At 38.7% G+C, this 16,017-nt stretch overlaps 1 protein-coding gene across 1 annotated transcript in view; it reads left to right on the top strand.

The window, feature by feature from the left end:
* Positions 1-528: 528 nt before the first annotated feature.
* LOC108689067 overlaps positions 529-16,017 on the top strand; it is a 23,767-nt gene continuing 8,278 nt past the window's right edge. Inside the window, exon 1 of the mRNA XM_018195672.1 lies at positions 529-845. Coding sequence (XP_018051161.1) covers positions 564-845 — 282 coding nt within the window. The 5' untranslated portion in view covers positions 529-563. The remainder of the gene's footprint in view (positions 846-16,017) is intronic.

Below are 16,017 nucleotides of genomic sequence, written 5' to 3'. Positions count from 1 at the left end.
TAATTATATGGAGTACAAAAAAAAATCGCAATTTTTAAAATTAAAATAAAAGGATGAAGTATTAATAATAATCGAGCTGATTGAGAAATCAGATTAAATAAAGGGAGATAATGATAAATGATATTCCTTTGTGTAATTCTATGGTCTTTAATATTCGCAAAGTGAGCGTAACGCAAGAGTGACGCAGTGCAGTGAACCGTTAAAACCCCCTAGTCCGGCAAAATTCCGAAGAGACGTTGCCCGACGTGTTCAACACGAAGGAATTCAATCGTGAAATGGACCGCGCGATATTTGAATACTCGCGTAGATTGTAGCGTCCGTGAGTTCAGTAAATCCCGTATCCGAAGTAGATATTGTGATCGCACGAGGACAGGGTCCATTTCCGCGGACATCATCGATACTCCGATACTTCGTTCGATGCCTGTTCGTGCGCTGCTCGAAACTTGGACGGGCTGCAAGCAGCTGGGGAGTTTTAGAATCTCTCTTTCTCAAGAGGATCGAGCGAGTTTACACGTGTAATTTGTTTAGAGAACGCTGAAACACGGTAAGAGAATACCAGAGATATGGATCACGTGCACGTGAAATCGAGATCGGCCTCGAAGAGCAACCCAACGAAGATGGCTTGTGAGAAGGCGTCGAGACGCCTTAGGACGATCCTCGTGAAGGCGTCTCGCATCGGCGTTTCTACGGCGGAAGTCGCCAGGTTACCGGCGGCCAAGAAACTTATCCCGCAAAGAGATCACGGTTGGAAATTGGCAGTGTTTCTCCTACTTATGTTTGGAGGTGGAGTCATCGTCGCCTTGGTGTGCACCGCCAGGAAAGGATGCTCAAAACTGGAGGATATCGTAAGTTGATTTTTCTCGATATATCTTTATTTTTTTATGAATATTATGAAGATATATTTAAATTTAAAAATAACTCGTCTGAACATAGCGGATAAAATAAAATAATGTATTTAAAATTTAATCCAATTTAAGAGTAACATTATTAAATATTTTTACACAATGCAATGTAGATATAATATTTCATATTATTGAAAATTGAGAGTCATAAATTTCGCATAAAGCATAATTTTAAATTAAAGAAAACATAATTTTAAATTATGAACAATTTAGAAGTTTAAAAACGAAACGGACACGCATTCCTATGAATTTACTCCGACGACCATGCATATGTGACTTTCTGAAGAATTTCATGAACATGAGAGGGCGGTGGATGTGAAGTATATGTCATATGTAACATGCGGTTGACTTGAGTAAAAGTCACACGTTATACACATTTTCCAATGAAAGGGACGAGGTTGAAGTTTCCCGTGTACTCCGAGAAACTATTTCCGTCAGAAAGAATTTGATGTCACGCTCTGGACAGGAATTCCTCTCTCTCTCTCTCTCTCTCTCTCTCTCTCTCTCTCTCTTTCCTCTCTCCCTCTTGTCAGATATTCTCTCGGAAAATATATTTCACCAAAATTCGCCTAAATTTTAGACCACCTGTAGAATAAATCTGTCATTGCTAGAAATATACTCTCGCTGGTTTTACTATTTTATTTTTTTTTAATCAAGAGAGAGAGAAAGAGAGAGAGAGAGAGAGAGAGAGAGAGAGAGAGAGAGAGAGAGACAGGAAGAGACAGTGGAGAGAACGTGTGATAATGGAAAATTTTTGTAATTCATGTACATATTTTATTTCATTTTCAAGTGTAAAAGTTTGATACTGAATCTCTACACTATTGTGCAATATATTCAATTTTTTTAACAATCATCATTGTTGTCACCATGAGTACAAAAAAAATATAAAAAATTGTTTTGCATAACGTTTTCACAATTTTAAAAAAATTATTCTACATACAATGTATAGTTTTAAAAGTAATTTCCATTTTAAAAAATTCTAAAAAAGTTATGTAAAGTTATTGAGAAAATAATGAGTAATATATCTATTTGTGCAAATTGAAATTTAATCGCAAGTGTAATAATCAGCGATGCATCTGCTTTGTGTGATGCACGTTTCTCGTATCCTTCTGTTGTCAGTCATTCAAAATCCGCAAGCTTCTCTGGATGCATCGTAACCGATTCCTCGCATACTTCCTTCAATTTCGCGAAACAAACCGTCATAGAGTTGAAGCGTGCGAAGTACACGTTATGCACGCGCGAGAATAATCAAATACTTAGCGGGCGCGCCCAACGAAAAGGGAGAGACAGCGAGAGAAGACGCCGCCATGTGTGTAGCGGCGGTGGCAAGACAGTAGGATCGTGTTAACGATGTTTCGCGCGCGCAAGGAGAGGATGATTGGATGTGCTGAAATTAGAGATCAAGGGGTTTCTAAACAATTACGCTGTCGGCAGGAGGTCAGACCTGGAGTAGCGTGACGTTAGAGGCTACGGCTTGCAGGAACTGAGGCTTGTGGCCTGCGGCTGGTTGCGGGCGAGGGCCGAGGCTATCAGGAAGTGCTCTCTCTCACCAGCGATGGCCAATGGGTGGGTTACGTCGACCGGTCAGTAGAGGAGAGAGTGCGCGCTTCTCTTCTCTGATATTCCCCCTGGGAAACAAGCGCGCTGCTCCATTGTACCCCCGAGCAAAGCAGCACGGACATGGACGCGCATAGAATTGGCGGGTAGTCCCCGCACACCCCCTGCTGCTATTACATCGAACGCAGCAACCGCAACGTGGAAAGTTCGCCTTTGAGTCACCCGCCAGGATTGACAGCAATTTTAACTGACGTGACCGAGCTGCGATTATCGCCCACCGGCTGATTGGCGGTCAGAAACATCCCTCAAGCGGGACCAGTGTTGCCTTATGGCCGTCAGCCGAAAGGATAGAAAAGGGAGAGAGAAAGAGAGAGACAGGGTTGTCCCTTGGGCGTTGCTTAGTGGATGTTAAATGAAATATTCCAGAGGGTCATTATGATGGGTCCGAAAATCACAAATTCTCTTTGATGCCATCATCAATTGCTTGCGAATTGCTAATTATGCAATGTTTACTAATGAGAATCGTTGGAATCTAAAAGGTATCGTTATATTAAGAGCAAAACGATCGTACATGATGCATCTAACGAAACATTTTCAAAGCAACGGCATGTTTACTTAACTGTTTATAAATAAACAAGTAAGATATCTTCAAATAAAAAAGATATTTGTTGACGAAAGTATATATTTTTACGGTATTATTTATACATAATGATTAGTTAATTATTGCAAAAAGAATAAATTCTAATTGAAATATATAAAAGCTTCTTCAATTATTCACAAATATTACTATATTCAGGAATTTTCAAAATAATAAAATTTCTTACATCTATGTTTTCAGAAATATTTTATTAAGAATTCAGTTTGACTTCAGAATTCAACTTTACGAAATGCTCATTTATTTCTTATATTGTTTCTCCGATTTGTTAAAATCACTTATTCACGTCGACAAGCAACGTGATAGCGTAGCCCTTCGATGTTGCTTTATTGGTCTAGTTCGATACACGTGGGTGGTTCTACCACGATAGATCAGAGTGGAGAACACGGATTCTCTTTGATGTCGTCCATGATTGGTAGTTGCTTGCATCGTTGCTTATGTAAAGCTTGTTAACACTATCTTACCTAACCAAAATACCGGAATTGGATACCATCGATTACACGAAAACAATTACGATAAAAGCCAAAAGGAATATTTTATGTAACCACTGTAGACAAATTGGGAGAGCGAAGGAAATGTGAAATCTATAGAATTAAAAAAGAAATATACACTCACAAAGAAAAGTTTCTTCGAATAAAAAAAAATTTATTTGAATCAAAGAAATTTGTGTATTACTATACAGTTAAAGAAAAGTTTCTTTGAGTAGAACGTCATTTCTTGAAATTAAATAAAATTTTCTAAAATCAAGTAAATTTTATTTTCCTCAAAGATATTTTTCATTTTAACTTAAAAAAAAAAATCAAGATGAAAGATTTCTTAAACATAACTTTTCTCTGAGTGTATATACATTTGTTTTTATATATATGACACGATATATATATATGATATATATATATATATGATGACACGATATATATATGACACGAATATTCCATTTTACGCTAAAAGTGTCTTATGATTAACATTCGTTTTAATCTATTATTTGGAATATCGCCTTTTTTTCAAGTTTTAAGAATCTCTCAACGTTAAATCGTAATCGCGGACGAAAGCGTCCGCATTCGTTAAAACAAAATCTGTTAGTGCGACGGCTTTATGCGTTGAAAAAAGCGTCCGGTGCAGAGTATGTCGTGTCACTGTTTATCCGAGGCAGCAAGCCGCGACGTGCAGAATCTACGGCAACACCGTCAAATCCCATCACGGACGAGACTACGAATTTCACTGTCGGCCTCCCGTCGTCGTCGCCGTTGTGTCGCTCCGATTATACACTCTATTTACCTCCGGGACACGTCAACCTGCGATTACCTCCTCGCGATGCGTTCCTGCCGTGGTCGCGGCGGTCCCTCAAAGCGCGTATCGAACATTCATGTGTCCGTCCAAACGCACCCGAGTCTGGTTGCACGCAATATGCGATCGAGAGGGAACATGAAGATGCGTCGAACGTGCGTGACGGCCACCTGTGCAACACGGGGGGGAACACGCTTGTATATACGTTATCGATGAGCACGTTCGCGAATCGACTGGGAATCTCGAATTCCATTTACATTCTTAATGCCAAAGCAACTAAAAAAAAAAAAATCATCCAACTGGAAACGTCGTTTCCGAATGAGGCCGAATCTGACAGAGCGATGAAACCGACAGAAATAATGTTTACTCAACGGGACGAGATTGACTACTGCCGCTGAATACCGAGCGTTTTTACGAGTAAAATTTGCAAATTCTGTTAGAGTAGCGCGAATAAACGATAGCAGCCATAGTAGGATTACGTCGATAGGATACGTCATGTTTATCCAATGGAATCAGCTTCGGATTGTCAGTCTCGAATATACAAAGTTTCTTTGCTACGAATTCACGAGTAAAAAAAGCATGCACTGGTAGAAACATGATGAATACAACACCTCTTTGATAAATTGATTTAAAAATTTCGTTTATCTTTAAATTTTGTCGCTAATGCAAATTAAAACTATTTGATAACATTCGTGTGATTATTCAATTCAAATATTGAACTTTTCTCTGACAGTAATACAAGTCAATCGTATTTTCTACGTATCTTTAACCTATGTTCAGAATAGAGGAAGGAATAGAAGAAAGGAAATAGTTAAATCGTGGAATAGATAAATCGTGGAATACGCGATGTCCTGTATAATTTGCACTACATCTGAGGACTATCAAAATTATTTCACATTCTGCAAACATAATATGATCACTGGTCATTCAACAGTGTTACCGCATTGTCGTAAAAACTATATTTTGCAAATAATTTTACAAGTGTGTACTCTTTATGTAATTTTGAGAAATATATTGGTATTAATTTTGTTACTCTAGCTTGGAGGCCTTAACTGTGATACTTTTAATGATACAATTAACTAAATATATAACCCTATTCGATAACTCTTAATAACTATAACGATACAGTCATTACAGTCATTAAAAGTTACTGAATAGGGTTATTAGTAATAAAATGTGTGCATGTATGTCGTGTAAGTTATAATTGGTAAAGTTATATATAGTTAGTTTAGTTGGTGGATTTTACACATCCTCCTCTTATTCCATCGTTGTCCCTTTCTCTTCTTTAATTTTTTGTAAATTACGTTCGTATTCTACATATGTATATTCAAAAAAAAATATTTACCTACATAGCATAATTAGTATTATTCTAAGGTCAATTTTCACAATATGATGTGATTTTCCAAAGATTAAAAGTTACCAAGAGTATAAATTGAGTCGCGAGAAACACTTATATGTAAGTTAATAAAATTAAAATTCAGACAAATGATTTTAATATTTCTCTAATTTTTCGTTTTTCGTGTTTCTTTTGAATGACTACATAGCAAATCTGACAATCTGATGAATGATGTGATTCTATTTATTGACGCAATGTATATGACTTCGGTTTTACTTTATGTAAGTTTTTATTATTATATAAGTTAATATTTTTAATAATCATTGAACTATTCATTACATAGCTAATTTGACATTTGGATAAAGAAGAACGAGCTAAATTGATGAGAATCATCATCTTGGAATTTGCGTTACTTATGTAATTTCAATTTGTATTTTACATTGATAAGAATCCGAATTGAAGGATCGAAACTTTTATTTTATTCGTTATTTGTTATTCACACGAAAATAAAGAATTTTCTGTGCATCCGAACAACTGATATAGACTCTGATGGGCTTTTTTTATATTTTTCACGAATATATCTGCCGATTATTTTTACTACAACAAAATATGATATTCCACAATCTCCTCCATTTCTCTATATAGCCAATGATTGGAAACCAAGATGAATTACCTTCGCGAAAAGTGTCTACCTCCAATTCCGAGTAGCATATTTGATGGGCGTTTTACCAGTCACGTCATTGCGGGCATACAAATCGGGCGGCATTCATAATTCCGGCCGTTGCTCATCGCCGGCGGCAGACGGTAGCGGCGAGTGCATATTCGTTCGGAATAGCACGCACCGGCGCACGTGTGCGACGACTACCACGTGTCAGTGAGCGGGACACGTCAGCGACGCGAGACAGTTGCTATCTACGCCGACGTGCCACGCACGCGAACCCAAACTGGAGGCCGTTATTCGCGGACAGGTTCACGCAGGCCAGCATAATTCCGGGATAACTCGGACAGCTGCGTATGATGCCCGTCGGCCGTATCAGGGGTACGATCTGCGTTGGTCCGCGTCGCATTGAGTGTTGCACACCCCTCCCCCTTCTCCTATTCCAATTTCCGATTAATTAATGCGTTAATTTATCAGCTCTCGTTCTACGTTTGGACACGGTGCCGGGCGCCTGGCGCGCTTCGTAGAGCATGGAACGAGGGTAAACAGGATGTAAACCGAACTCTGATCGATATTGACTCGTGTCATCAAGGTCTTGTTTACCGCGCTTGTTTACTCCTATTGAGTATCCCGCTTGATACGTCAATAGATCACAATTTTTCTAGATGATTTCATCCTCCATGTCTTTTTGCATATTATATTTAAATGACACATAGATGACATTTATTTGCTTTTATGAATTATCCAGTTTGATATGTTAATAAACTGAGAAAAAATTTATATTTATTTAATTAAATTAATTTAATTCGTCTTTATTTCTTTCGAGGAATATATATGTATTTAAATTAAATATATTTGATTTAAATACACTCTCCAATGAAAAAAAAAACAACTAAATTAATTGAGACAAATGACAATTTTTTTTTAATTAGATCTTAATTTTTCTAGATGATTTTTAATACATTATTCCTTCATGCTTTTTGATAATATAAATGACACGTAGAGCAATATATTATTGTTCTTCAATTTTTACTCTCCTCATTTTTTAAATAATTTAGTTGACTTCTTCGTCGATTAAACGCAACTGTCTTAAGACGTTTTACGGTGCATAAAGAAGGGTCGTTATTTCTGATTGTCGATATGATCGAATCAATGACATTGACAAAACGATGTTTTCCAGCTTCGTAAGAAAAATGGACGCAAATAGTAGGTTGCCGATCGAATGTCGATCCGACTACCGCACAAGCAACGAATGAGTGTCACCGGCCATTAACGAGGCCTCGAATTTCAAATCCCGTTTCCGTGATTACCGCGACGGAAACGAGACGGGGACAAGAAAGAGAAGAAGCGGAGGTATTGAAGGGAAAAGCACGGATCTACGGCAGCTGGCGGGCGTTTTAGATCAGATCCCTTTCCAGAAAGTCGGCTTCCGAATGTCAATTTCGGCCGCCGATGCTGAATTCCCGACATTTACGGCTACGTGCCGTCCTGACTTACATCGATAGCCACCGTGAGGGAATTTCCCAGATTTTCCATTTGAGCATTCTTCCCGCGATCATCCGATAGTCAACTCGACGAAAGAGGTTCCATTCGTTGAAAGGCATTTTTCTTATTTTTCTTTATCGTGTTATTGAACGCATTTGGATTGCTTGGGATTTTGCCAAATTATTAATGGAGTAAAAACTTATTTTCATCTCATTACTTATACAATAATCTCATTACATATATACAATTAATATTTTACAAAAAGAAGTGATTTATTTATGCTAATTCTATACTAGTAACGTACAAAACATCACTTTCAAATCATTTGTTGTTGTTTCAACAGTAACATTGCACGAACATTTTACGCACGATACTTGCGGGAAACAAGTTCTCGCTTAAATCACCTATTTTACTATCAACATGATCGAGTGCAAATGCTTCGTGTTTGTATCAGCCAGAACGTACGAGCAGCAGTGTGACATCAGTGGCTGTTGTCGGTATATTCCGAAAACGCGTTGTCGCTCGTTCGATATAAAATACGCAGGGGATAGCGCGGGAAAAGGGTGGGCGGAGGGTGGACAGACTAGAAAGCTGGAGAGAGCGGTGGTGAGAGATTCGAAGGGCTGGCAGATAGATAGGCGCCGGAGCGTAACTCGATATAGCTGCCAGCAAGCTGCCGGTATCACGTCCCCTCCCCTTTCCCACCTTCCGTTTCCTCCACTATCCCATCCTCTCGCTGGCCCGTCAACCCTCTCGTTCGTTCGCTACGGATGCAGGGTTACCCAGGAATATTTTCCACGTAAATGCAGCATCGATGTTTTCTCAGCAACGAGGCCTTTCGATAGCAACCCCCGTTCCCGATTCCATCCCTCCCTCTCTCGATCTCAACCCCTGTGTCCCGTTTCCCGCATATCGCGCTTCTCCTTTCACGCGCGCGCCTTCAACGTTTTATTCCGCGATCTTGGAATACTGCAGCTGTTACACCGTCGCTGGCACTGATAGGGACCAACTGCTCGATATTCTTCGAGAGACGATTTTGGTGCATCGACCTTGAGCTTATTGTTAGACAGAAGCGATATCGAGGAAGCAGAATCGAGACTGATGTCTCAGCGGAAAACTAAGGAAAGGAATCCAGTTGATCCGGTTTTCTCGGTTGATTTAAAAACGAGGTCGATGTTTGTACATTTCGACTTCAAATTTCGTTCCCGTGAACATGAAGGCGTCCAAAGCCTTTCGAAACGAGAGCTTCGATGCTATGTTTCTGGAGCTTAAACGTTTTGTTAGAATAATTTTACTTTATCTAAATCTCACGCTGGAAAAGAGTCTAGTTGTATTAATTGGAATTCTGAAAATGAATAGAATTTTCTGATTGAATCTATTATAACTCTTGAGATAACCAAAATTCTGATTAATACGATCAGTATCTTCTAGTTTTCAATCAGAAATTTTTCCCTATGCAAGAAAATGACAGTAGAAATTTATTAATTTCTTAATGTTGTAATTTCGATAAAATCATATATTATATAAAATCATATATTATAATATATTATAAATCATATATTATATAAAATCATATATTATAATATATTATAAATCATATATTATAGTAGAACATAACACAGGCCCACAAAAAAAGTATCCTGTGTTGGGAAGACTCAGCTATTTCTTATATATTTGTTGCTGAATACGAATCTAACATAAAAATAGGATCATCCAGGGTAAATTTTCAATCTAGAACGACAAAATGATCCATTTTTTCTCATTTTTTCGCTTTAGATTGAAAATTTGTCCTGGATGATCCTATTTTTATATCAGATTCGTATTCAGCGATTCAAAATACATAATAATAGCTGGATCTCTATCGCAGCACAGGGTACTTTTTTTGTAGGCCTATGTAATTAAAAGATCGCACAACGTCTCCTAAGAAATGTTCGAGAATGCTGACTCACGGCGTATACGTGATCCTAACTTCGCAATGTTATAATGATCGGTGAAGCGAGCGTCAAAGTTGGAATTCGATTCGGCGACGGTAGCATTAAACTTAAGTCTGCAAGTTCGACATTCGAATCGGAACAGATCGCATCTCGGTAACATTAATATGTAAGACGTAAGAGCCAATTAGTGGCGGTTCGGTTCATAGCGATATAGTTCTTACTTCCCTGTCGTAATGGTGGCTTTGACGCGATTCGCGTTTGCCAAAGTTTCCGAGACGGCTTTGTCCCGTCGTTTGCGAGAACTCGAGAACTCCATTAGCTCTACGTCGCGCCACCAGCATTCCCGAAAACAGGAGCCACCCCATTGACCGAGATCCTTCAGGAAACTTCTCGAGAATGCGTCTTGCGGGAAATGGCCTTGAACTTGATTAGATTCTAGCGTCTCAAGATTTTCTTTTTTCCTTTTCTACGCTCCGAGAGGCGAATGTACTGTTGAAATATCAAACGAATTTTTCACAGCTTCACACTTAACTAACTGTGTGACTGTTATTGACTTGTAGTGTCATAAATCTGAATACATGACTGCGTTCGTTGACTTTTTGCTGCGATATCACTCACAGTACACTACACAACACTGCAGATTTTAACGCAACGTTGACATTCGAATACCTTTCGCTTTGCATGTTCACGTATGTGCAAGACAGGAGGAACAATTGCGACACGAAATGCTCAATGCGCGAAATATCCAACGCGTCGCTCGGCGGTCGCTGGATGCACCGCTAGGAAGTCACGATATTCCGATACGATGGTTTATAATAAATTCCGGCGGCAAACGCGTTGCGTGCGATATTTAGACGCGCCTACATTGTGCGTCATGCCCGGCTCGATATTGTGACCATCTCGTATCCCGGACACGTACCAACGAAATTACGAAATTTGCAAACAGACGAGATGCAACGACATGGGTGCGACGCGATGTTTTCCAGTATCCGCGAGTTCTCGCACATCGGCGCAGGATCCTTTTATGGCAGAAATTGAAGCAGAGCTCGATTAGATGATGAATCTATGTCGAAAATATCGCGGAATTAGCGTGCGCTCTCCGCGAAAATCTCACGATTCTCGTCGAATTTCCTTGCCCTGGGCTGCCGTAGAAAATACTGCTCGAGATGAAGTTAGTATCGATCCGAGCTCGACTAATTACTTTGATACGCGTTTGACCGTGTTCGACCACACCCTACCGTGACTATCGTTACGTGAAAATCGCGTGTTATTTACGCTCTCTTAGAGTAATATCCTAAATAACGTAGTATGTGTAACATAGTCTCTGTTCATCGATAACAGCTTTATTTTCTACATTATGATAAGAATATTTAAATAGCGCCGCGTCAGTTGAGTGCCACGTTACGAGCTTTATTTGACATTTTTAGTCATTCCTAATCACTCTTTTATTAAGAGATAAATATGATCTTTCTCTATTTTTATTAATCGTTCGGAGTAATCACTGAAATATTGTCCCACATATTACATGATTTCATCTGATGACAAATAATTTTTTTCACTATATATAAAGTCATTTGGTAAAATAATTGATTTTATTTAATATCACACAATTATTTCTTGTAGTTGCATATGTAATTATTGGATTATACATCGGGATTTCATATAAATTTTATAATGCTTTCGGGAACTCTGTCCGCGATTACATTAAGTGATTATCCCTTCGAATTTTATTTGATGTCAATATGTGAGAAAACATATAATTAATGCATTTTCTATGATAGACGCACGCTAATTCGCACAGCGAACGTATCAGGTGTGCGGTATTCTCGTCGGTGGCGTTAATCGCTTTGTAAAACACTGATGTCTCATTAAAATCGCATTCCAACCTGAATTCACAACGCCGCAGATTTCTGTTCTGGCATCTCTGATTTAAGTGGATATGACCGAAGTTGGACGGCCGACGTTCGCTCGTGAAAATTGCGCCTCGACACGTGCGGCAAGAAATCTGTTGATCCGCACGGCACATCCATTCGTTAATTGCCGCCAAGCAAGAAATCCCTCGTTAAGCGTCATTCATCCTCGTAAAAATTCCGTCCTTGCACGAATTATCGTCGATCGTTACTATCTGCTAATTTTGTTGTCGCCAGATTCATCAGATCGTCAGAGATTCGATGGGCAGGTTAATCGCCAAGTGTTTAATTACAAAATGAATTTGACATTTATATTAAAAAATTTTATTATATTGAAAAATGAAAATGATTATATTGAAAAATGAGAGATATTAAAGACAAAAAGCATCTACCGTTTAATAACGTTTTGATGGTTCGCGTTTAAAGATCGTATAAAACTTTAGTTGCAGCTATTATATCTCTAATGTTCTTTGCTAGGACTGAGGATGCCCTGTGCGAACGTAAACGATAAAATGACGAGATTGGGGCCAGTGGACAATTTCGTTCTCGTTTGACGAGTGTTTCAAACGAGCTGCCGGGCAACGGCAGCAACAACCTACCCCAGCGTTCCTGGCAGCAATTCTCTGCCCTAACGATGACTGCAGCAGTATTAGAAGGCGATGGGAGGGAGGGCAAATCGGGTCCGTGCTTCCGGTAGGGGGTGCGAGTGCTGACGTAGAGGGCTGTGCACGTATTACAAAATAACAGGCATGAGCAGACTGTAAGAAATATAGTCAGAAAAGAGAGGCGCCTACCTTCGCGCACATGCTACACCCCTAAATCTAATTCCGTAATTTTTGAGCACGTGAGGATTCAATTTGTTCCATCACGCAACCCGAGCGTCTAGGATGATTCAGCATTTTTCCTCGGTAATCGAAGTATCGTCGTTCTATTCGTCCCATTCTTTTGATGTTTCGATCAATTTAGGAGCGACGCTTTTAAAATCGATGCTTCCTCCCATGGATGGAACCCAATGAATGCACTCATCCATCTTTGATTTGAGCCTGAAAATCGAGAAACGAATACGCGCGTGCGAGTATCTACGCATCGCGAATGTCCGTTGTTTCGCATGGAATACGACAGCCGATCGGCGAAATTGCGACGGACTGTGAAACTAGTTGAACAAAGTGTAATTACGAGCGCGACACCACCCCTCCGTTTTCTCCTCCTCCATCGTCTGTCTCTCGCACAAACGCGAGCGATGTTTGTTTCGACGTGTGTAATCGGCCGGAAATTCGCGGCGCGGCGTGTCGATACACATCGAGTTGAGAGTGCTCTCGTACCGCGTTTATATGTTATGCGACCAATAATCCGGTGGATCTAGAACGGAATGTCGGAGCCGAGGCGACGAACTTATCCGTGAACTTTGAAGCGCAATTTAGTATGCATGGAAATTGGTACGCGAATTTACTGAGGTCGCGTTTGTAGATTACATCGATAGTTGAAAGCGTTAATTGGGTACAGCGTTTGATTTTCATTAAACATTCTGTGCCTCTCATTAAAGATTAATCTGTAATTAATTTAATTATATATGTTATTTATTGAATTAATATGACGTGAAGAATGTTTTAGTCTTTATTACATCAAATTTGGTCCATTAATTAAAATTAAAATTGATAACTAAAATTTGGATATCGAAATTGTTTTCACGTAAGTCTTTATACAAGTAAGTCAATTTGTTAAATACAATTATTATATAATATGATCTATAATTTATATCTATTATTTATTAAATTAATTTTTATTAATATTGACATGTAAAAACAGAATGATACAGAAATATACTAAAATTTGAAACATTATTATCCGATATGATATATTTGAAATGAATTTTATCAATTTATCGCGAGAAATATCAATATCGGTGGAGAATTAAATGAGATCGTAAAAGAAGCAAACTTGTTTCGAAGTACCATGGGCGATGCTTGAAAGTAAATGGTAACCTTGGGTAATAACTTGAAGACGCCCACGTGGATGCTCGACCGATCGGGAAATACGACCCGAAGGGTTGCAGCCGCAGAGTCGGTGTCTGCGCTCGGATGTTGTCAGGGATGTGCTCCGGGGTTGAAGAGGGAGAGAGTCCCGTAAAGAGGAATGGTTATGGCAACAATTCATGGCTGCGAAGACAAAGAAGGAACACGGCTACGGAGAGAGAGAGAGAGAGAGAGAGAGAGAGAGAGAGAGAGAGAGAGGGAGGGGAGGAACAAAACAGAGCGCGAAATGGATAGTGCCGGAGTAGGAATCAGCCGACAGAAATATTTTAATGCCGCGGGCATTAAAATATTCGAATCCCTTGATGACAATTCCGCGCATCGAATGCCAGCAATAGTGCGGCTTCTTTTTTGTACATCGCCGCCACGTTCCACGCACGATTCCAACCGCGGAAGCGAAATTACGTTCCGTGTGCCTCTTCGATACCACGTACGCTTCGTTGAAGCTGTTGCTTTGATCGCCGATGTTCTAGGGAGAGAGAGAGAGACATCACATTGCTGCGCACGGTAGCATTTCGTGCACATGAGACGAAATGTCGGAAAAGGCTTGTTCGATCGAAACGCGTACTTTACCTCTTTATAAATCGTATTTTATCGATTTGAACGCCCTGGTTAACGCGTGAGACTTTATGGAATATTAACAGAGAAAACAATTTTTTACAAAAGGCAAAATAATTTAAAAATCATTTTTTAAATAATATTTCAAATACTGGGACGCGTAATATTTTTTACTCTGTTAGAAGTTTTCTATTATTTTTTATTATTATACTTTTATTTTTTTTATTATTTTTATGTAATAGAGTTTTTATAATAAGAAAATATAGTGTGTACATTTTGCAAATAGAATAATATTCTGATTTCCATTTATCGTTTTGATAATTCGATTGATCGATTCGATTTTTATTTTAGAAATTCTGTTTTCAGTCAAATGTATATTTATCCGATTTTAAGTGATACTTCACGAATCCATTATGGTAGTTACATAAATGAGTAAATCGGATTACGAGTGTTTCTCCGTCAGCATTATGACATGAATGTTTGATAGTCGCGAAACCGAAACGCAGATTGCACGTGTAGTTTATTTCGTTGCATCCGACATTTAGGGATGGGAGCTGAAGCTAAGTTTATAGGTTCGAGGAGGGTGGGCGTTCGTCGATGCGGGCTCGTGTATAGTTGGTAAACTCGCGCCGTGGTGAAAGCCACCAGCACAAAGGCTCTCGTAACACGATGTCGTTTACTCGAGAGCCCCGATCAAAGCGTCCGAGCGGTCAGTCCAAAGATATCGAACGATACGCGTCACGAAGCATAACACAGGAATTCTGCTTCCGGGATCGGTAAGCTAGTTTATTATTAAATCTTTTTTTGCAATGTCTTCTTCTGCAATACCTGGATTAAAACGTCATGTAGCGCGTGTACTTTTTTTGTGAACTTTGCCTGTGTGAAATTGCATTATATAGCTGCTCTCGCATATTGATTTTTTTTTTATAAACCGCCGACATTATAATTTTGCATTTTATTGATAAAGATATTTCTAGATGACATTTAATCCAAACGTACTGTTAATCTCGGTCGTTTGTTATTGATAGATAGAATTTTACTTCTTGCGAGAAATAAATGGTACATTCGCCCATTTATCAAACGGAGTTCGAAGAGGTGTGTTACAACTGTGATAAATCGCGTTGCTCCGAATTGTTCCTATTGTTGCTTCGGCCTGCAAACATAGAAATTTACAGGTTGATCTGTTTGTTTTCTCTGACGTTAATAAACTGACACGTTAAATAATTTAGAGAGACATGTATATTGATTTTTATTATTAGATAAACGGACAGTTTTATTTATCGTTCTATCAAATGTATTGCTATGCAATTCGGAAGGTTTTGTTATATTAAAATAAACAAATGTTATAAATAAGTTGCACGATATAAAATCGAAGGGACAGATTGCGTAGTACAATTTGCAGCAATGAAATCTTTTAATGATCCTAAAACGAGAATTGCAAATATTTATATACGATTTAATCTTCGGATTTTTCAAGCTATGACTATGGTATACTATAACTGTAAACTTTGCAAGTAAACAGAAGGCGGTTGCATCGATAAAATTACGATCGACGAGATATATGGCAATATCAATATTTTGATGGAACCTAGTTCTTTCGGAATATGGTCAACTTTTTTTATTAGAGATAAAATGAAAAAAAAGATATTACAAAAAAACATAAAACTATATGTATAACAATAAAAACAGAGACAAAGAAGGCAGATAT

The sequence above is a fragment of the Atta colombica genome, unplaced genomic scaffold (assembly GCF_001594045.1).
Source record: "Atta colombica isolate Treedump-2 unplaced genomic scaffold, Acol1.0 scaffold254, whole genome shotgun sequence".
Lineage (NCBI taxonomy): Eukaryota > Metazoa > Arthropoda > Insecta > Hymenoptera > Formicidae > Atta > Atta colombica.
This window is presented reverse-complemented; position numbering and strand designations above follow the sequence as displayed.